Source organism: Populus trichocarpa, chromosome 6 (genome assembly GCF_000002775.5).
Source record: "Populus trichocarpa isolate Nisqually-1 chromosome 6, P.trichocarpa_v4.1, whole genome shotgun sequence".
Classification (NCBI taxonomy): domain Eukaryota; kingdom Viridiplantae; phylum Streptophyta; class Magnoliopsida; order Malpighiales; family Salicaceae; genus Populus; species Populus trichocarpa.
This window is the reverse complement of record NC_037290.2, coordinates 18,884,323-18,908,260: the sequence shown is the minus strand read 5'-3', so window position 1 is coordinate 18,908,260 and position 23,938 is coordinate 18,884,323. Positions and strand designations below refer to the sequence as shown.

The window sequence follows — 23,938 nt, the reverse complement described above, 5'->3', positions numbered from 1 at the left end:
AAGATGTATGAAAGCAAGAAAAATAAAGTAAAGAAGAAGGAAAAGATATATGAGAGAAGAAGGTGAAAATACCTAAATTCTAAACCCTATTTGTTAATTTAATATACTATGTAGTCAATTGATTAGTTACACGTGGCATTTTTATATTTGAGTCAATATATATTTATTATTAATAAAGGTTTAATTTATCTTTAATACTTATATAATATTATATTAATGAATCTAATATTTGATTTATGATCTAGAGTAAAGATAAAGTTCATGGGACAAAAATATTTTGTTAAGAAAATTATAAAGTTGTAATAATTATGGGATTCACATTGTAACAAAGTATTGTTACTAAAATATTCTTGGTTGGTACTCTCTTAGATACTGGATATTCATTAGATATGTAGAAACTAATATATATTATGTTCTTTCTTTTATAAAAGGAAGCAATTGTTCTTATAAACTGAGGTATAAGAGATATCTAAAACTATTATGTAGGTGCTTATCATAAGACATGTACACCGAACTGACTCGCATAAGAATTTCATATGGAGAAATCACCTATGTCTATGGAAAAATTCACGTGACGGTTGTGTAAGTGATTCTTAGACTTGAGATCACTAAGTTATCTTATATAGAGAATGTTATGCTTTGATCCTGTTACATGTTATTTTAATTGAGGTAACGAAGGAACAAACATTGGGTATAACATGAACTATATGAAGATACGTGAGTGATCTAGAGAGGATTTATCACCTTAGGTGAATTAGAAAAAATATTTCATCTTTTCTCAAATAATATTTAGGGTGCGTTTGTTTCCCGGAAAGTGATTTCTGGGAAACCACTTTCCAAACACAGGACTTTCCGGGAAACCACTTTCCAAACTTTCCTGTGTTTGTTTGCCATTAAAAAAGTTGGTAAACGAAAAACACTTTCCGGTCAAAGGAAAATTTGGCTTGGTTTCTAAGAAAGTGTTTTCCTTTTATTTTGGGCGGAAAACACTTTTCGAAAGTTGTGAAAAATTTAGAAATGTCATATTATTTGCTGATTATATCAAATTTGATCCTCAAACTTTTGATTGATATATATATTTTGTTTTGAATATTTATTTTTCAATTTCATCCCTTAGAATTTAATTTTTATATTAACTTTGGTCCTCATTTTTATAATTGTTATTTGCTTTTCCCTTATCATTTTTTAATTGAAATTTTTTATCTATCAAATTTGGTCCTCATTCTTTTGATTGTTACTTATTTCATCTTTCAATTTTTTTTATTTTTAGATTTGATCTCTATTATTTTGATTATTATTTATTTTATTTGAGATAATTTATGAAATTATATTTTTTTTCAATTTCATTCTCATTCAACTTTTTAATTTATAAGATTTGTTCCTCATTATTTTAATAAACTTGAAAAAAATAAAATATTAATAAGTTATTTTCCAGTTTATTTTTCATGACATAACCAAACACTGAAAAATGTTTTCCAACTTATTTTCCATTACACTACCAATCATCGAAAAATAATTCACTTTCCAAAAGGGAACTATTTTCCAGCAAACAAACGGGGCCTAAAATGAGAAATCATTGGTCAATGTGGAATGAGATTTAAAAAAAGTTTCAAATCTTATTCAAATGATTAATGACTATTATGTAGATAACAAACATGATTTTACATGGCAGACATACTTCATGCTTTAATGTTAAATTGGAACATTATTGATGAAATGATATTAATTACACTGAGAAATCGGTCACTAAAAGGTTAAGTCAAATCACTAATAACATTTCTAATATTTTAAAGATCATGACACGTTTCTAGATGATGCACATGATCTCCAAATAAAAATTAATCAATTGTTTATTTTATTTAATTCTATTTAATTAGAATTATAATTTATATTTAGACTAACATATTAGGAACCAAATGAGTCACACACATTAAGAACCATTAGTTAGAAATTAAACTGAGATGATTTAATTAAGTATTACTTGATTAAATATATTTTAAAAATTAAGTACTAGAATATAACTAATACAAAGATTATATTTTTAAACTTAGAAAAAGCAAGGACTTGATTGAGTTAATTATGCAAGTAATAGACTTATGAAGACTTTCTACAACTACCTAAGATTTGACCATCTAATTTCATTTAATGGATTGAGGAAATTAGCTTAGATATGTTCATAATCACCCAATTAAAATGACATGCTAGGGGTATATGTTTATATATAAATTGTTATGTATGAAATGTATATTTGTTATGTCATGTTATGTATGAGACCTAATTAATTGATAATAATCCCTCGTTAATATATTAAGTACATGTTGAGAACATGAATAGTTACCCTTTAATTTTATATGCATAAAACCAGAGTTTTATTCATGAATAACTTATTGAGTCACTCAAGGTTACTGTTACTCAAATATATTTAATGCTGTAAAATTAGATTTTACTAAACTAACATATATGATTTAAATGAGTCACTCATGATCATATGAGATTAGAGGCATATGTTAAGTGAAACATATAAGATATGTTTAAACAAAGAGTTGTTACCTAACTGATTTAGGAGTCACATAAAGATGTGATTAATAAATTATGTTATCTACCTAATTTAATTTATTTTGATTTGTTGAGTCACTCGAGGTTGGATAAATTAAATGGAATCCTTGCCCACTAGAAATATCTAAACGAGATTTTTCAAATTAATAGGAAGAGCTATTAATTTGCAAAAAAATATTGAGATACCAAATTAAAATTGAAGACCTTATCTAAATTTGAAATTTAAATATATATGCATGGAACTAATACTCTCTATCTTTATATAAATAGGTTGGTAGATCAAAATGAGTAGTAATATATTACTACAAAACATACTTGATGCTAACAAATTGACTAGACCAAATTACTTGGATTGACATCGAAATGTGAGAATTGATCTAAAGCAAGAAAAAAGGTATATTCTAGAAAATCCAATTCTAAATGCCCCTGTTAGGATGTTGAAGAAAAAGTTAGGAATGAACATCAGCGTCATATTAATGACAATCAACAGACTGCATGTGTGATGTTAGTCAGTATGTCACATGAACTACAAAGACAACGTGAGAATATTGATACTCATACTATGATTATGCATCTCAAATAATTGTTTGATAAGGCCAGTAGAACTAAAAGGTATGAGACCTCTAAGGAATTGTTCTGTTGGAAGATGACAAAGAGTTCTTCAATGAACATCCATGTTTTGAAAATGATTGGCTATATTGATTGGGCCAATTGGTTTTTTTCATGGACCATGAGTTAAATGTTGACTTGATCTTGCAGTCATTACCCCAAAGCTTTTCACAATTCATTATGAACCATCACATGAACAAGTTGGATAGTACATTGTCAGAATTGCTTAATATGCTTAAGACTGTTGAAGGGGTCTTTAAAAAAAAAAGCACAGTCCCTCTACTTCAGTCTTCTAAAATGTCTAAGAAGAAGGATAAGAAGAATAAGAGTGATGTCTCTAAAGTAAACAAACCTATTAGGGGCATCAAGAAAGACAAAGACATTTGTTATTATTGTGGCAAGGAAGAACATTAGAGGAGGAATTACAAGGAATACCTTACAACTATAAAGGTAAAGAAGTTTAATGAAGCTTCTACTTTAGATATGTTTATAATTGAAAAACTATCTCACTACTTTGCATTGTAGTTCTTGGGTATTGGATATCGAATATGGTTTTAACATTTGTAATTGCATATATGAACTAAAAAAAATAGAAGATTAGTTGAAGACAAAGTAGAATTATAACGTAGTAAAGAAGCAAATGTTGTCGCATTAGTTGTATGAACTAGTTATTTTGTTTTGCCTAATAGGTTAATACTATAACTTTATAATTGTTATTTTGTTCAGTATTTTAAGATATTGTTTCCATTTTATTTAGTATTAAATGGATTTATATTTATTATTGAGGACAAATGTTGTTTTTTTTATAATAATGATGTTTTTATGAATCCAGTAATTATATGAATGGTTTATATATACATGAATCTAATGCACTCAGGTTTAATATAAACTACAATAAAATTAAAATAAAAATAAGTATTAAGAAACTTTGATTAGATCAAGACGGTTAATATTTGATCAAAAGAAAATAAGATTTTTTACACTTTTTATAACACTAAATCCAAATAAAATATATTTTCAAGATTAAAATATTTGATGTTTAACATAATCTTAAAACACATAAAATCTTTATAAAATTAAAAGAACACATGATGCATTGAGATATGGATCTCTTATGAATAACATGTTAGACATAATATATAAGACTAATCTATATATATAGAAAATAGTTGTCCTTTAATTAATTAGTGATCCACCGTCCTTGAATACCCAATTTAATACGAGGTCCCATGTTTGTTTTCTTCTCCATTAAGAACCATAAATACTTTTGGATTTTAATCTTGCAGTTGTATCATCAGCCTTTGTAGCGAGAGAAAATGCCAAGTCGTTGTGAGATCTGCTGCGAAATCCTCATCGCCATCTTGCTCCCTCCTCTCGGTGTTTGCTTCAGGCATGGCTGCTGCAGTGTACGCCTCTCCCTTTCTCTTCTCTGTTGTATTCTTTTTAGATCCAAGAAATTTAATGTTGTTGATGACTATTTTATTATTATTATTATATCTGCAGGTGGAATTTTGCATTTGCTTGTTACTGACTATTTTAGGCTACGTTCCTGGAATAATTTATGCTCTCTATGCTATTGTGTTTATCGATCGCAATGAGTATTTTGATGAGTACAGGCGTCCTCTTTATGCCCCGGCGTAGCAGTGAACGGTAACTAGTCCCTTTCGTTTTGTAGAACGCCATTTCCTGAATGGAATTTGTATGTTGTGTTTAAACTAGGTTTCTTTTAATGGAAATGCTCTTAATTTTCCAAATGTTTTTTTCTTGTGATTTGGTGTTGTGGGTTTTCGATTGATTGCATCAGAGATAGTTTGTTTATTGAGTGTTCATGATTATACTTTTTACTGGCTTCTCACCTCTTAGCATCTTAATTTTCTCAATCTCGCAAAATAGCCTTCTCTTCAGACTTTTTGATTGTTAAGTATTTTAGCCATCTTCAGACAAACAGAGTAGGTTGTAACAGGGATTTGCGGTTTGCTGTTTACTTATTTTTTTGATCGATATGAGCAGTCTACTTTCCGATTTGGATTCAGTTGTTCATATCTCTAGCCATGAAGTTCTTCTTCCCTGGTTTCTTTCATTCACATGTTAGACATTTTTATTAATCCGCAGCCCATGTTCATGGATTTTAGTTCAGGTTTAGAGGCATAAATTGTTGCGAAGAATGAGTTGCCTGAACTGGGAGCCCTGGAAAATAAGATTGTTGAGTCTTCTTTATGGGTTGGGCTAGAGAGAGAATGGTTAGTTAACTGGAATGAAGCCATTTAGCAGGCAATCAGAGCATATCATATTTGTTTAGAAGAAAATTTATTGAATGATCTATAAGATCACCTTGAGTTCTTGCCTAGGAAAGTTTTCTTGTAGTAGTTAATCCAATGTTGGATTTCTGTATTGCTGTGCTGCGGCAACCTCATGCCTCTTCTCTCGTTCTTCATGCTTCTCCATAACCCTGTGTTAGGTTGCGGAATAACAATAACAAAATCATGAGATAGGTTCTGCTTGAGTTTTTCAGGTGCGAGCAAGGTTGTTTTTTCCCAATTCTGTAATGAAATAATCATATCATATGATCTGAGATCTCTTTGAAACATTTTCTTGGTAATACGGGCAAAACCTTTTCATTTTCTCTGCTCCTTTATTTATCTAGTCTTGTCTAGATGGGCTTTGAAGCATGCTGCTCTCCTTGAATCAAAAGAGGAATTCACTACAAAGAGATGCAAGCTAGACTCCCTCGGTGCTGTCCTTTTTGATACACCCTCTTGGGCTGTTTCCCCTATCTATTGATAGTTGTATACTCAGATCTTACCTACTAACCTTTCCCTCTGGTCGAGCTGCTACGCTCCTTGGCAGTCAGTCTCCACCCCTGACCCCATTCCGCTCATGAACTTTTATTTTGAATCTGAGTTTCTACCTTTCCCATTTCCCGTGTAAGCTATTCCATGTGATGTCCTTCACAAAGGTACAGGGATTTGATAATCGATAGAGCTGGTGAATCTTTTCTTCCCTCGTAGGAACTTGGTCTCTCTAATACATCAATCAATATGATAGATAGATAGGTAGAAGATCAGCTGCTACTCTCGCTGACATAAATGGCTGAGAGTAAAGAGAGAGCAACAGGATGATATAATATGATAAATTGTTGGCCATCCCCAACAAGTTGTTTAGACTTGAGCAGATTACTTGTTTCCTTACAATTTGTTTGGGAAATAAGTGATTGGAGAGGAAGGGAAGGGTTAATGGTATTTTAATTTTGTTGGGGAAGATTATTTTTAATGGAGAAGAGAGGATTAATAACATCTTGTTCAGGAAAATATTTTCCATCTTCATTCTCCTTCAAGTCTCACCCCGGCAATGGAGGGGGAACTAAATAACTTTATAATTTCTTTTTTATTTTAATTTATTATTCTAACTTTATTTTTTCTAAAAAATAAATTCTATCCTTTTTAACAAATAAATCCTTTCAACCTAATTTATCACTTAATACCCTCTCCTCACCTCGCCTCTAACTAAAACACACTAATGATATTTAATACTTATTACCTTTCATATTTTTTTCTATCCAAACAAAAAGAAAGAAGATTTTCTGCTAATTAATTAATAAGATAACTCCAACATTTGTATATCCTTCCTTGTCAAAATTACCGACACCAAGTCCACGTCCTCTCCAGGGTACTGGCACCTGATCTTGCCATGGATGAGTGTCGTTCAAGATGGACGACAATTATAGCCCTTCTTAGCAGCATTTGGCATCCGATTCCAGCAAATAAAGAGTTAATAAAGGTTGGGTCATTGCCTATAAATCATTGTGCTTGAAGAGTTAATGAAGGATTATACCTAGAAATTAAGGACTAATAGGGATTGTGTTGGCGACGTTGATGGCTTCAATTTTATTTTCTAACTATTTTCCTTTTTATTTTTTATTAATATATATATGATTGATAGAAGTCCAAGTGTATTTATTCAAATTACTCGATATGAAAATAAAAATATATGATTGATTAATTGGACGTTGAAGAACAAAAAATTCAACAAGTAAGCATCTTTCAGTTGACAAAAAATGGGTAGATCCAAAACCCTTGATTTCCCTTAAAATTTTAGCTAGAGAGACACAACGTTCAAGTATTTAATCTCTCATCGTCTTATTCATTGATATTCAACACATTCTTTTAGCACTTTTTTAAAAAAATTATGAATACATTGGCCTTTTGAGAGGAATATTACAATCTCTAACTATCATAATCTAATAAGAAATTCTGATTAATTAGTCTAACACAAATCCTTTAATATCAAGATTCCTACTTGCACTAAAATTCCAAGTAATATCTAACAAGCCTCCCTTAAATAGATGTTCTTAATCACTTAGTTTAATAATGAAGGATTTTTCTTTAATTTTGTCTTAAACATCCATTTTATATCAATAACTTGTTATTCTTTTGAAAAATTTGTAAATTCTCACATGTTGTTTTTCTCAATGACATTAATTTTATCGGCTATAATTTTTTGCCACTTTATTTATTTTATAGTATCTTTAAAAGTTATAGGATTACAATTTGATAATAGAGCAAAATGAGTTAGTTAATCATCAAATTGATCGATTCTAGTTACCTCATAATTACTCATCCATGTAGGTCTTTTTCTAACATGTTGTGGTCTTTGACTATTATTTACTGATGTTACAAGTAGGGTTTGATTATTTATTAGTTGTGGTGAATTTTCCATAGGTTTCTACTTTTTCTCATCATTAAGTTTCTTTATATCTAAAGCAACTTGTTCCAACTCTTTTTCTACTTTTTTTTTCTCTAAAAGAAGCATTATGTTGAAGCAAGCTTCTTTTTTCTAGCTCAAACGATTTCTCTTTATTCAATAAATAGCTTTCTATATCTTCATACATTTTATCAATACTTCTCTCTAGTTCTTTTTTCTAATCTTAATGCCCAACAAAAAGTCTACATGTTTCTTTTGAGTCCTTTCGAACCATTTAGAGCTTTATTTCTCCATCTTATTAATGAAATCCTTATGCTCGCGATTAAATGACTCAACATCTTGCTTATATTAATCTTGTATTGTTTTCTTTTTTAGTTTAAGGTTATCACATTTATCTTTAAGCAATCTAAAAACAACTTCTCTTTCCATAGCTACACGTTTAACTTCCTTCCTTAGCTTTTTTTTTTTCATCAATCAACTCTCATTCAGTTTCAGATTTTTCCTTATTATTTTTTTTAATTTGTCTTCCTCGGCTATAAATTCTAGTTTTTAAGTCATGATAGTGTCTAAATACCATAATTGATTTTTCTTGTTCATATAACAAGCCTCTTCTAAAGATATTTTCTCTTTCTTTTCTATATTACGACTTGAAAAAAACAAAGTCTTGGATGCATCTTTATTAATATCCATAAATTTTACATGTACCTTCTCATTATTCGAGTTTTTAAGTTGGCACTTATATTAATAATGACCAAACCTTTTGCAGTAATGACATTGAATATAAGACTTACAATCTTTTTATAGTGACCTTACTTCTGGAATTTTTAGAATTGAATCCATCACTTGCCATGCTCATTTGAATCTCATCCACCTCTATTATTTGTGCCTACATTGTATCCTTGTCGCTAATCAAATCTGTTATTTCTTCTACCTCTGCAACTTTGACCACATTGGCAGTGCTCAATCTTGTTTAATATTTCCTCCCTGGTTATCATGTTTAACTGATATTGAAATTCTTCTTCAATGGCTACCGTAAAATTCTTTGAATTTGAGCGATGTTTATAAGCTGCTAATAAACCTTACAATTCACCATTTGACATCCCACTCAAATCTTTTGATTCTTCAATAGCCGCTACCATGTACTCAAAATAAAGTGTTAGTCTTCAAATATTTTTCTCCATAATTAGGAGATATGTCATCTTTTCTCCATTAGCTTTCATCTGATTAACCAATTTTTATGTGCTTGGTGCTCCTAACAATTGGTATCAAAGTTTTGATTTAGTGTTTCCAACAATTAGTATCATAGCCATTCAATTAAAATGATGGGTTCTAATATAGAATTTATAGATTGCTCAATGTTCATGTTCAATCTTTCTTTAAGTATATTAATGCTTAAGATGCTGTCGAAAACAAAGTTCTAGAGTCAGTGAATGTGCAAGAAATAAATCAAACCAAGAAGAAAAATTAAAAAAAGCTTGATATCATATCTTTCAAAATTAAGAGTATGTGTAAAGAATGTTGAATATCAAACTAACGCAGAGCTCTTATATCAATTGACATAGATGTAAGCAACATAAGAAAGATAACAAGCACAAGAATATAAAATTATACTGAATAGGGATCACACAAAAAATGCAATTTAAAATTTTATTATTGGATATTTTATCTTCAAGTAGTCTACCTCTTTAAAAGGTTTACAAGTCCTTAAATAAAATTAAAAACTTTCTTGAACCAACAAGAAAACCTAAATATAAAGGAAAAACAATAAAATTCATAAACAAACTAGGAAAAAAAGTCCTAAATAAAGTTGAAAATAATAATAAAGAGTTCAAATCCAAATAGAAAAAATAATCCTTAATCAACTAGAAAAATATAACAAATCTTGAAAAATAACTTCTAAGCATTATCGAAAAGCCTTCCTAATCTTTGATTGTTGAGAACTTTAAACCCTATAGGAAACAGGGTCTCTAGAATCTTTTAGTAAAATTTTAGCTCAATTCAATGGTTTGATCAAGCATTATGCCTAATAATATAAAGCTATGTATTAGAAAAAATCTCATGCATGAGTTCTTTTGGATTGAAAAAAACTCATCATCAATTTCAAATCGGTCTTACCTTGATCTTGTGGATGTTCAATAAAGACTTCTTATCCCTTTTTATTTCTTTTCTTCAAGTGTATAATAATTTTAGACATCAATTTTAGTCCCTTCATTTTAAAATTTATATAAGAAACAATAATTGGCAAATTATTTATCTTCTATTGGCTTTTAAAGTAATGAATTTCAAACCTCAAATTTTCTTCACTAATAATTATTGTATCCACATAACCCTTGAGCACATCTACCTTTATGATACATTAATCTTGTAATTAAAAGGATCAATATAGTTTATATCAATAATTTTTTTCTTGAGCACCTTTCATGTTTTCTTTGCACTCAACCTTTATTTTATCAACAAGTACACCATTAATGATATCATCATTACTATTACTGTTATTGTTTATGATATCATCATCATTATTATCAACAAAATAATCATTATAAATTGGTGTAAAACATCAATCCATATCTATCTCACCATAAATGTGATCTCTAAAATCTCCACAATATTTATCCTAGTGAATAAGTTATCTCCTCTGCTAATGCTTCTGAAACGAGTTTTTAAAACTAATCATGGATTCATGATCACTCTTTTAACAATATTTTAGGCTCCTCACTTCCATCAATTGACGGGTTAATTTTGAAATTTATCTCCACATGTCTTCTATCACAAGTTATTGAACACCTCTTTTCAATTCTATAGTCCATCTCTGCATGTCTTTTATCATCATCTCCTAAACATTTCTCTCCCAAAGAAAATCTCTTTATCCCCCCTTACCTAAACACGTTTTGTTATGTAAACTCTTCTAGCCATGGTTATTTAGCAGCACAACAAACAAAATAACTTGGGATTGCAGCACATAACAAGCAATAATTTGGGACTGATGGGCTCTAATATCAATTAACGCACAACTCTTATACTAATTGTTAAAAACACTAAATATTTAACCTTCCAAGTTCTTGTTCATTGATATTCGACACATTATTTTCAACACTCTCTTAAAATCCTGAATACATTGGCTTTTTATATTTATAGGGAGATTACAAACTCTAACTATCATAATCTAATAAGAATTATAATCATAGTTATTAAACCTAACTTGAGGGTTGACCCGGCCAAGGGGTCAATTCTTGGGGCACACAAGTTGACCTGGGTTAACCCAGGAAAATAGACAAAAAAATATGTTTGAGGTTTTAATATCCAACATGAAAAAGTCTTGAAACAATGCATGTAAATGTAGACTATAAAAAAATATGAAATATAGTATAGTTATCTCAAATTGAAAAGTTAATAAACAATTCATATAGATATAGGTTATAAAAAGAAAATGTGAAGTGTAGTATACTTACCCCCATCAAAAATTTGAAAAATAATTCATGTGGATATATGTTATATATAATTATCCCACATAAAAAAAATTAAGAAATAATTCATGTGGAATTGGCTATAAAAGAGAAATGTCAAGTGTTATATAGTTATCTCACATAGAAAAATTAAAAAATAATCCATGTGAATGTAGCCATATATAGTTATTTCACATCAAAAAATTAAGAAACAATACATGTGGATGTAAACTATATAAAAAAAAATGAAGTGTAGTATCTTTATCCTACAATACAAAGTTAAGAAACAATTCATATGGATGTAAGTTATATATAGTTATCCTACATTGAAAAGTTAATGAACAATTCATGTAGATATAAGCTATTAAAAAAAAACAATATATGTAGCTAATTATTCATAAATTAATTTTATATTTTTCATATTTATTTAAAAAAATGTAAAAAAAATTTGGTCTCACCTGAGTTACGTCTGGTCACCTGGGTTTCGGGTTGACCTGACAGGTCGCTCTTATTTGACCAGGCCAATTGCAAGTCCGAGTTTTTGTGATTTGAAACCCGGCCAAGATTCCAAGTCAACTCGTCGAGCCAGATTTCATAACTATGGTTCTAACTAACGAATTTAATAGGTAATCTAATTAATTAGTCTAACAAAAGTTTTTTTTTTTATCAATGGTTACTACTAGCACTAGAATCTTAATTAATATATAACGCTAGACACACACACACTGTAACATGTCCGGATAAGGTGGAGAAGATGGAAGAGGGTCTCAACAGTAAAGAGCTTACCCCATTTCGGTGGCCTGTACGAGGACGAAGGAGATCTCCACCACCATAAACTCATTTTGCATGTCCTTGGAAACTTACTTCTTGATGCAATTCATCTGCAAGCATAATTAATTTGTATTTTGCAATATGATCATCATTTGTGCTTGATTTTGGCTTTGTTGAATTGAGGAGAAAGTAATTTCACATGCATAATATGAAAGAAGTGTAAGAACCTGTTCGACGGATTTGCAGGCAGTGTCGGAAAGTGCTAAATGTTTTTTTTTTAAATCATTTTCGTTTTGAATTTTCCTTTTTCATTTATTCTTTTTAGATGCCTAAAAGATTAATTAGGATATCAATTGCGGGCAGATGCTGGTGGATAGTGCATTTATCTTTTGAATTAGATGCCTCCATTTCCCTTTTGAGGATATTATATTAAAATGATGTTTTTAATATATTCTTCTTTATTTAATAACTTGAGAATATGGCTACCCACTACGTCAGAGTAATTGCCTCTTTGAGGATACCTGACCGCTTGACTTTCAAATATATTTGTCCAAAACAAGAAGATAAGTATTAATACCAGGCCCCATGCTAGCATTAATATCATATACTGCTAATAATAAATAAATAAATAAATAAAAGGTGGTTAGCCAAAGCTGAAAGGCAATCCGCTAAACCTGATACGCAAAACATAGGCTAATATTTTATTTTCTTAACAACATTGTCACGTTGTTTAACACAAGAACCCAGATCACATGGACATCAGATGTGAAAACACATGCATTCACTGCATGGTTGAAGAAGATGGCAGCACAGGTATTAGTTAAAAGCAACTCCCTATTACTACCAACTTTCTCTGTCTATGCAAATACTTTCGAGTTGTCTAGACGATCTGCTAAATAAAACACAAGGCACACGCAAACATAAAAAAATAGACATCTTTTTTCAAAGATGGTAAAGCACTACTTGGTGTAAAGCCACTCGATATGAGGATAACTTCAACAGATTGGACCGATTAACCATACCAAGATCTAGAGCAGGAAGAAACTGAGGAAGGCAAAAACAGAACCAATCACATGGCTGGAAGGAACTTGGGTTCGGATAGCAGATGATTTGCGACCAGAGCGTGGATAAACACGAGCCTTTTTTCTGATGTAAACTCCTAACTTCCGAGCCTGCAATGAACTGATCACGTCATTTTGTCTTCCCTCAGGCAGCTGGGACTTGGTAAGAGCAGGCAGCTGGGACTTGGTAAGAGCTTTATCCAATTGCCTGCCGACAGCTGAACCTGGAAGGGATTGAGATAGCAAGAGGAGGCTGAAGAGCAGGAGAGCGAATGCATGTCTCATTTGAGTCATGTCTTCTGAGCAAAAGTAGCTATGATATCTGTTGCTCGAGGGACCAACACGAACTATGTAATTCAGGAGGAGATATTATGGAGGATGGTCTTTAAAATATCTCCTCCTTCAGTAATTAACAAGTTTTGGTGGTTGAGGTGGGCCCAATGTGACTATTATGACAATCGGATTAGCTTCTGCCGACCTGTAAAGCGCCACTACACGTGGATGCCGGTGGAAAGATACCGACAACAGCCTAGCAGGTCGATACCATTACTAAGAGAAGCAAGGATGATGCCGTTTGTACCGAGGCTTGTGTCCGAGCTGCAGAGGTAAGGGTTTTTTATCTTTGTTATTTGGGTTTGAATCTCAGCGTGTACGATTGTTATTTTCATGGTATTTTACATGTTTATTAGGCTTACAGGGTGTTCAGTGGATCCAGAAATTAATTGTGGTGCGTGTAAGCTGGCCCGGATACCCCGGATTACCAAACAAAAAAAAAAAGATGATGCCGTTTGTTTTGCTTGATGGATAATAATTTTTTTAAAAAAAATAAATTTTGAAAAAATAAATTTTAAAAAAGTAAATTATTTTATGATATTTAATAAGGTAATATAAAATAAATTAGAAAATTCTTTTCAGTATTTAGTTATGTCATAGAAAATAAATTGAAAAATAACTTATTAATGTTTTATTTTTTTTAAGTTTATTAAAATAATAAAGAACAAATCTTACAAATTAAAAAGTTGAATGAGAATGAAATTAAAAAAAATATAATTTCATAAATTATCTCAAATAAAATAAATAATAATCAAAATAATAGAGATTAAATCTAAAAAATAAAAAAAATTGAAAGATGAAAGATGAAGAAATTAAAATAATAATAATTAACATTTCATAAATTATTTCAAATAAAATAAGTAACAATCAAAAGAATAAGGACCAAATTTGATAGATAAAAAATTTTAATTAAAAAATGATAAGAAAAAAGCAAATAACAATTATAAAAATAAGGACCAAAGTTAATATAAAAATTAAATTATAAGAGATGAAATTAAGAAACAAATATTAAAAATAATATATATATATATATATAGTAATTAAAAGTTTGAGGACCAAATTTGATATAATCAGTAAATAATATAACATTTCTAAATTTTTCACTACTTTCAGAAAGTGTTTTCCGTCCAAAATAAAAGAAAAATACTTTTCTAAAAACCAAGCTAAATTTTTCTTTAACTGAAAAGTATTTTTTATTGATCAACTTTTCTAATAATAAATAAATACAAAAAATAATTTTAAAAATAATTTCCCAACAACTAGAAACACACCCTAAATAAGGGACCACTTTCCGGGACGAAGAGGGAACATGGAAGAGCATGATTTTACTACGTTTGATTTCATGATCAGAAAAGGCAGAACAGTCATAGATCACATGTCAGGAGATAAATTAAGCTAAGACCCCTCTTTATCCTAAGCCCTAGCTTCGAAGTTTCTACAGGATACCCCGACTAATAAAATTCATAGGGTGAAATGCCCTGATTACCTAAGCAGACTAGACTCGAAATATTGACTTCCAGGCAGTGATGCAATGTCAATAAACTACTAAAGCGCCGAAAGTGGAAGATAATTCTTAATTGCATAAAATCTTTCCATCTATCTGTTCAAATACAATGCTTCCATAAGTCGGCTTTATTTGGATCTTAGATAGGCAAAGGGCTTCCTAGTCTGTTGTTAAGCATACTCCTTAAAGAATATCTTGAATAATTCACGCTTTCGTCAGCAGAATAGATTGTCAAGAATATCTTGGCTGAGTTTCTGAAATGATGAAACCTGGCCCACATGTTTAGCCAGTTCACCTGTGACTCGATCCATGTACAAAACATAAAGCCCATTTCTGCTCTCAAGAAGTTCTAATGCTTTACGAGCATGGAGAACTGAGGTCACCCACTCTTCAAACAGCACTGCAATGAAACTATCGGATGTCATGTGTATGGTTTCTGATGCCTGCTTATAAAGTTTGATCTTGAACCCAATAAAGAGGAGTATACTAACAATGTTCAATGCTGAGAATATATTAAATTCAGATCCAGCTTCAGAGAAATATTAATTGTAAAAAACCTAGCATGAAACCAGAGTGCGAAATGAACAGGAAAGTTTAATCAACAGACACCAGTGCTGTAAGGATACATACCATGGTCAAAGCCCTCGTCCCTCGACCAAGTTAACAAGTAGTCTGATATCAAAAACTCAATAAGCTGGATCCTGTCATCCACAAAAAGTTAAAATAATAATGGTAATCATAGGATAAATAAAACCAACTTATACTTGCATCTGAGTTCTATATGGAAGAACCAATGTGGCATTTCCATAGTAATGAAAGTACGACTCAAAATGAGATCGCATATCCTCAAAGACATGTCTGATGATAAGACATAATGGATAAGTAGAGCCAGTAGAAATTATGCACGGATTAGAATCTCATAATAATATGCCGTTTCCAAGCTCAAATTAACAGGCTTTGGCCTTTCAATGGACTTAGTTTTGAAAAAACGGTTAGGTTTAGGGATGGAATTGATGATCATGATTGTGAATCTTACCATAGATTACTTACATTATGAACAAGCACTCATGCATGTTTGAAAAGGCCTCATCGAATGGATCCAAGAATAACAAATTTTCTGCTACCATGGAAATTCTCTGAGAAACTGAAAGTATTGCTCGCTGCCCAATGTGAGGTTCACATCCAAGCTTGCGGATCAATTGTTGAATATAGAACTGGGTGTCAGTGTCAGTTTGACGTGACTCTGTAACAGCATATCAAGATATTAACAGGAAGAACTCATTAACAAGCCAAAACTACAATAATATAAAACAACCTATAGCATCACTCATTGGAACAGACCAAAACATTGTGTTCTTACAATTTTGTTAGCAAAGAAATCAAGAGTTTAGTTCAAATAAAAGAGAGAGGTTGAAAAAAGATCAAAGTTCCTGCTGTTTAAATATCATGTGTATTTACTAAGATTTAATACATCTTAAGTTCCAAAAGCAGCCAAATGCTTACCATCTCCATGTGAAGGGGAACACATCCTTTTAACTAAACGCACAATTAAGCGACTGACAATTCCTTCAATGAGCTCCATGTTATTTCCTATTGATAACAGGTTCCTCAATGATGCTACAAGAGAAAGGGAGAAGATTAAAACTGAAAATAGCGTAAGAAACAGGGGAAAAAATTAGCAGAAGTGGTGATTGCGGGTAGATATGACAGCTACTACTGCCTACGACAAATCCAACCTCTTCCTCCCCTCATCCTATGTTACTTTTTCTAACTGCTTGCATGAGTTCATACAGGATATAGCCAGAATACCATCATGTTTCATGGCATCGACACATTCAATTTAATTTATGAGGTTTAACTAGGTTGAGAACATTAAATAGTTCAGGTTATATCTTATAATCCTAGAGGTGTGTTATACCTATTATAGCATAGACAGCGAGAATACTTCCCTTTCTATCTGCATCTGCATTATGTCCAATCAGTTTGCACATTTTTTTCCTTAGTGAAAGTTAAAAGCAAAATCACCAATCTACACAATATAACAGCAGCAATGGGATTGCACCCAACTCCTTCCTGAAATAAGGAACAGATGGTAGATTCATTTGCCATCACAATTCCTTCACTTGCAATAGAGCAAACACCAAATCCTAAAACAAAATTCCAAATAAATCTCTTGAATATGATAACAAATCTGGAGGTCTGCCTGGCAAACTGAGTCGAATTCTGTTCAAATTCATTAGAACGCTGATTGGGACACTCCACACTTATTCAAATCGGATTTGAATCATCTTAATATACCAACATATTTGTTCCAAATAAACAGAAAGGTGTCTATAAATTCCTCTCATTGTTCTTGCCTCCCAAATCCTTGCACTTATCATATTTTACTAGATCAATCATATAACTTCCATGGAGTAATCATCTATGAACTAATATGCAGGTTTTGTGACTTCCTAAAATAACAACAAAAAAAAGTCAACTGAAGATGTTTTAAGCTTATTCCACATGTATCAAAGGTCAGGACGATGAAAAGAAAAGAAATCTCTCTTGATCTCAGTGTCAAAAAATTACAAATACTCATGTGAAGAAAATAAAAAATACTAATCAAAAAGCATTTAAAAGCCATAAATATGCCATTCAAGGTACTTATAAATTCAAGAAAACGCTATTTCATGGAGATTAAACACTACTCTGTCGAAATAGATGCTAATGCTGATTGTGATTATTTTTAATACTTTCTTGTGGAATGGGATCTAAAAGTACTCTGTGATTACCTAAAATGAAGTCTGCAGCTTGGTGTGACCAGTTAGCAAAATTAGCCTCCTCTACCTGCAAAATTTAACAGATGTAGAATCAAAACCTGAAAGATAACTCAACCAAGTAACATGGTTGTCTTATGGTTAGTGTGAGAATATTAAAAAAACAAAACAAAATAAAAGCACCGAACAATAGTAAGTAATTCACTCTTCCAGGCGAAGTAGTGTCACAAAGCTCCACAAGAAAATCAACGGCGGCCCTAAGTTGCTCTGCTTCATTTTTGCTGTATATATCTGCCATTTTATAATAAATAAAACATCCATTATTAATGTAACAAGAAAAGGTCTAAATGTGCACCCACATTGCTCTAAAGTACTTGAATTTTTCTCTTTTTATAAATTTCCGAATATCTAAGTAAATTAAGCAACAAATAAAAGAAGAAAATATCATAAGGATAAACAACAAGGAAAGCAATAAACATGACTTAACTCAATTAAGCACATTTGAATCAAAACGCCACTAATTTGAGGTAAAAAAAAAGATCAATATAAGCCCAATTACCTGAAAAGCGTATTTTTATATTTGAATTATTTATTCTCTTCCTTCTTTCTTTTATCCGCACTGCAAAATTCAAAAATCCAATTAAGTTATTGAATTAATTGATTGGTGAAACTAATTAATAACCTAAGAGTGAAAATCGTATGTCAATCATAACGAGACCTTGTCTAAGAAATCGACGGCGAAGAATATCGTTAAATCTGCGATCGGAGCCGTCTCCGACTGGCTTAGGGCTTAATTTCCCCAAATTATCGAAGAAATAGCATTTGCATAACGCAGTTTGAGGAAACAAATCACACTGTGAAGCATCTAGAACACAAAATAGAAAAAAAAATCAGAAACATGAAAAAATTCAAGAACCTAAACCGAAAGAGAGAGAGAAATATATTCTAGAACCTTCGGCTTCCCTGAGATCTTCTCTCAGTCGAAGAAGTTCTTGTTTTCGCTCTTTAGCCTTTCAAGAAAAACATAGAAATCAACAGTGGAGCAATTATACTCTGTTTGTTTTCTCAAAACCTAATCGCATTCATTTTGACTTAAACGGCTGCATTTTATAGTGAACCAAACAGAGAATAGAGATGATGAAAAAACCTTTCGTTTCCAGCGAAGAGCGTCGGATTCTGAAGGAGGATTGCTAGGAGGAGGGGGAGGGGGGAGGGGGAGGAGGGGGAGGCTGTTTTTGGAGAAGTTTTGATCGGAGAAGTGAAATTGCAACGGCGAGCTTCAGTGACTGGTCATCTGTTGGTGATGATGCCGTTTTGGTGTCCGTTGCTGGTTCGCTAGAGGCCATTCTTTCTGAAGTATTTTGAAAATTCCTTAACGCGGGAGAATCTCCGGCTCTGTAGTTGAGTTTGCTCAATTTATAGGAGGCGGAAGCTTATATAGCGGTTTGTTTCGTGTTATTTTTCATAAGAAAAAAATAAAATATAATGTTTTTTTATGATTTGTTTTGCATTTGACAAAATTTGGAATCTTGAATAGAATTTCTGGAGAGAATTTAGAAAAAACATTATTACATGAATTAGTTTAAAATTATAAATCAAACAAAATAAAGACACGTCCATTAATGTATCAATCAAAAATCTAGTTTATTAAATAAAGACACATATAATAAATTTATCAATCAAAATCAAGTTCTTACTTGAATTTATTATCATAAATAATATATCAAATCAATTAATAATTTCTTAAAATTTAATGTGAACTCATATTAAAAAAAAAAGTTAAAGCACGTTGTGTTTTTGTGATACATCTTTGTTTATCATGAATTTTAATGGTGAAACGATGATTTCACCCTTGAAAAAACTAGGAGTGATCATTTTTTATTCGGTTCAGTTTTTATCAAAAAAATAACCAAACCGAATTTAAAAAAAAAACAAAAACAAAAATTGGTTCAAACCGACCGGTTTTGATTCGGTTCGGTTTGGTTTTTTAGAAAAAAACCAGTTCAAACCAGTTTTGGCTTGGTTTGGCTCGGTTTTTTCAGTTTTGCTTGGTTTAGCTCGGTTTTTTTCTGATTTGGGCTCGGTTCGGTTTTTTTGATTTTTTTGCTCACCCCTAGAAAAAACTATCAGAATGTTGTCTTTTTAGAAGTAAAATAATATCTTTCTTTGGTCAATTTGTCATTTGATAATTATTTAGGAGTTTTATTATTTTTTTATCACGTTTATGCACAATAAAATAACTTTGCTGCCCTTAAAAACAAAAATTTATTTAACTCTGATAAAAGTCTTTTCGGGCATTTCACATTTTGATTTATCAAATCAATTAATAACTACTCAAAATTTAATGTGGACTCTTATTAAAAGAAAAGCTAAAATACATAGCATCTTTACTGTAGATATATCTTTTTTATTGTGAATTTTATTGGTGAAATGATGATTTGGCCCTTGAAAAATCTATTAGAATGTTGTCTTTTTAGGAGTAAAATGGTATTTTTCTTTGGTCAATTTGTCATTTTGATAATCGTTTAGGAGTTTTATTATTTTTTTATCATGTTTATGCACAGTAAAATGACTTTGCTACCCTTAAAAGAAAAAAAATCATTTAACTCTGGTCAAGGGTCTTTTCGGGCATTTCATATTTTAATATACATTAAAATTACAAATTTAACCTTAGAGTTAAAAAATTTAAGTCATTGTCATAGGGGTATATTTGTATTTTCATATTGATTTATTTTATAATCGTTGGGTTTCTCAAGGATGATCATGTAATTTACCATTTAATTGTTTTTTTATTGAAAAAGTTCTTGGCACAACACGCGCCAGTGAGAGGGAGGCACTGTGCATTTTTTGTGGCACGGGCGGCGTCTCCCATGGATAAAAATTATGTTTATGCTGTGTCATTTTATTTTTTGTCGTGTCCTCTTTCTTTATAGATGGTGCATATCATCTAAAAATGGTTGGTTTATTGCTAATGATCTTTTCTCTCTTTTTTCCCTTCGTTTCTCTCTCTTACCCCCCTAAAAACTAAATTCATCCCTAATTTTTTTTGGTGTTTCAGAATCCATCATTTTAGTTTTGATTTTTTATTTCAGTCATTTTCTCTTTTATTAAAGTTTTATTTATTTTTAATTTAGTCCTTCAATTCTAATATGTGTATATGATGTTTTTCAATTTGATCCTTCTACTTTTGATTTCTTTTTTTTTCTTGGCTCTTTTGTCAAAGTTTTTATAGTTTTAAATTTTATCATTCAAATCAAATTTATGATTTTTTTTCAATAGTAATAATATTTATTTTAATTTGGTCCCTTTTCTTTTGATTTCTTATTTGTTTCATTTCTTTTTTTGTCAAAGTTTTTATGGTTTTTAATTTTATCCTTCAAATCAAATTTATAATTTTTTATTTCAATAATGATGATAATGATGATACTAAAAATATTATTAATAATACTAATGATAATGATAGTTATGATAATATTAAAAATGGTGGTAATGATAAATTTTTATTGATAGTAATAGTGGTAGTGAAGGTAATAATAATAGTAGTAGTAGTAATGGTGATAACTCTAATAATGGTGATAGTAGTAACAATGATAATAATAACGATGAAAATAGAAATAATTATAATAATAATAGTGATGATTCATCATTTAATGTTAGATTTACTGCGAATTGAGTTTTACAGCTTTTCCATGTATAGCATTTTCGATCTAATAACCCAAATCACGGGTTTGAAAAGCTTACTTGACTCGACGTTCTCTTTTATTTTTTTCCTACTTATTTTTTTCCTGATTTTATTCTTTAACATTAGTTTTTTAAAATAAAAAACGATCATCCAGATTTCCTTTAAACCTATTAAATAAATCAAATTCTTTCGAGTTAACTCTTATATAGTTTAATTAGAAGCTCGTGCTAGGCAAAGATCCAAGTTAAAGGATTTAAAGATTTATCTTGTTGCCCGGGTTTAACAATATTGCAAGAAAACCCCTATGCTCTTAATGTTTTTTTAAAAATGATTTGGTTTGTGTGGTGGAGCGCGGGAAAATGAACTAGTTAAAATCTAAATTTGGTGAATTAATCAATTTTTTTCATTAACACCACACACCACACAATCTAGAAAAAATGACTCAAAGCCTATTTGTGAGTGTGGTTGTAGTTGCAGTTCAAAACGTTGTAATAACTTTTTAATATTTTTTTACATCAAAACAATCTAAAAACAAAAAATAATTTAAATAAAAAAATAATTTTTTATAAAAGGATGGTTTGGCAGCAATGCCAATCACACCTTTAGATATTAAAAGAAGCTGACATTACAAGTAAGTTAGTATTTTGTAATATAGTGTATGATATTTTAAAAAAATATTTTAATTAAAAATATATCAAAATAATATTTGTTATATTTATTTATTTTAGATATCAACACATCAAAATTTATAAAATAAATATTTTAAAATATTAATTTAATATTGTTTAAAATAAAAAATAATTTAACAAATTATGATAAAAAAATTGTAAGCTATGAATGGACAAGTTCTTAGGACAAGCATTCGCGTGGAATCATTGTCAGTCTAATCCTTACAGTATCTTTGAAATTAAATGGACATCCTCTTCTGAATACTCTTTTACGTCATATCATTGATTTTAGTCCCTATCAAGAGAATCACTCTCCATACCGGATCGTAGCCATCAAAAGTAAAGGTCGAAGGAAATGTTTTTTAGTATGCAAGATTTGTTTTGTAAAGTAATTTTTATTTGAGAATTTATTAAAATAATATATTTTTTTATTTTTAAAAAATTATTTTTAAAATTAACACATAAAAACAATTTAAAAATATAAAATAATAATTTTAAACAAAAGTTTTTAAAAAAACACTCTTTGGAACACAATAGCCTTGTAAATTGTAATAGCCTCGTTACACAGCCCTTACTATCATCCACGTACAAGCACTATTTTTTTTTAAAAAAAAAACTCAAATTACTTGATTATTTTAATAAATAAATGCAAATAATAATTAAAAAAAATAAAGAATGAGTAGTGGAGAATCATTGAAATTTATTTTGAATAATTAAGGTAAATGAAAAAAATTCAGTGTTTATTTATAATTTTTATAACTAATGGGCTTGTAATTTTTCTTAAATCCAGTTTTGCATGGTCAAAACTTTTCTTTACCCTGATTTTATCTACTTAATTGAAATTTTCTCAATGGAATTTTAGGTTAAAAAATTAATAGAATCATGGGTAAAAATTCTGGTAATTCAATTACCCAAACTATAATTTAGGTAAAAATAATTCGAAGAATAAAAGATTATTTCAGATATGGAAATGTGAAAAAGATTTAGATAATTCAAAATATTCTCCAGAATACAAATTTTGTATTTATTTTACATCACCCCTGTCATCGTTGAGATTCGTTTGGCAAAATGGAATTTGCCTTCTCGTAGCCAACCCCAGATAAAAATAGTCAAGGATCATTTGGCAAAAAGCATGTTTGAGAGTGTATTTGATAAAAACAAATATGCTGAGAATATGATTGTAGTTGTTTTTTAAAATGTTTTTTACTCATAAATATATTAAAATAATATTTTTTATTTTTTAAAAAAAAAATTTATATCAGCGCATCAAAATGATTTAAAAACACCAAAAACATATTAATTTGAAACAAATAAAAAAAATTCAATTTTTTTCAAAAACATTTTTAAAATGCAAAAACAAACTGCCAAAGACTTAGGTTGCGTTTGTTTCTTGGAAAATGGTTTCCGGAAAACTATTTTCCAAACTTTCATGTGTTTGTTTGCTATTAGGAAAATTGGTTAACGGAAAATACTTTTCAGTCAAAGAAAAATTTAGCTCGGTTTTCAGGAAAGTGTTTTCCTTTTAACGTTTGTTTGCTGGAAAGTAGCTTCTTTTTGGAAAGTGAATTCCGGGAAAGTGAATTATTTTCTGATGTTTGGTAGTGTAATGAAAACTAAGTTGGAAAACATTTTCCAGTGTTTGGTTATGTCATGAAAAATGAGCTGGAAAATAACTTATTAATGTTTTATTTTTTTTTCAAATTTATTAAAATAATGAGAAACAAATCTTACAAATTAAAAAGTTGAATATGAATGAAATTGAAAAAAAAATATAATTTCATAAATTATTTCAAATAAAATAAATAATAATCAAAATAATATAGATTAAATCCAAAAAATTAAAAAATTAAA

General features: G+C 30.1%; 2 protein-coding genes across 2 annotated transcripts; one reads left to right on the top strand and one right to left on the bottom strand.

Moving 5' to 3' along the window:
* The first annotated feature begins 4,335 nt into the window (after positions 1 to 4,335).
* On the top strand, positions 4,336 to 5,015 carry LOC7485253 (UPF0057 membrane protein At4g30660). Its single transcript, XM_002308374.4, has 2 exons — positions 4,336 to 4,571; positions 4,669 to 5,015. The coding sequence occupies exons 1-2, from the start codon at positions 4,482 to 4,484 to the stop codon at positions 4,804 to 4,806; spliced, it is 228 nt and encodes a 75-aa protein (XP_002308410.2). The 5' UTR covers positions 4,336 to 4,481; the 3' UTR covers positions 4,807 to 5,015.
* A 9,766-nt stretch (positions 5,016 to 14,781) lies between these two features.
* On the bottom strand, positions 14,782 to 20,609 carry LOC7485254 (protein MULTIPOLAR SPINDLE 1). Its single transcript, XM_002309321.4, has 11 exons — positions 20,512 to 20,609; positions 18,885 to 19,014; positions 18,690 to 18,747; positions 18,456 to 18,602; positions 18,297 to 18,356; positions 17,943 to 18,028; positions 17,753 to 17,807; positions 16,482 to 16,595; positions 16,029 to 16,221; positions 15,609 to 15,679; positions 14,782 to 15,378 (listed from the first exon to the last, which is right to left on the bottom strand). Exons 1-11 carry the CDS (start codon positions 20,607 to 20,609, stop codon positions 15,194 to 15,196), a joined length of 1,197 nt encoding a protein of 398 aa, XP_002309357.2. The 3' UTR covers positions 14,782 to 15,193.
* Between the last annotated feature and the right edge of the window lie 3,329 nt (positions 20,610 to 23,938).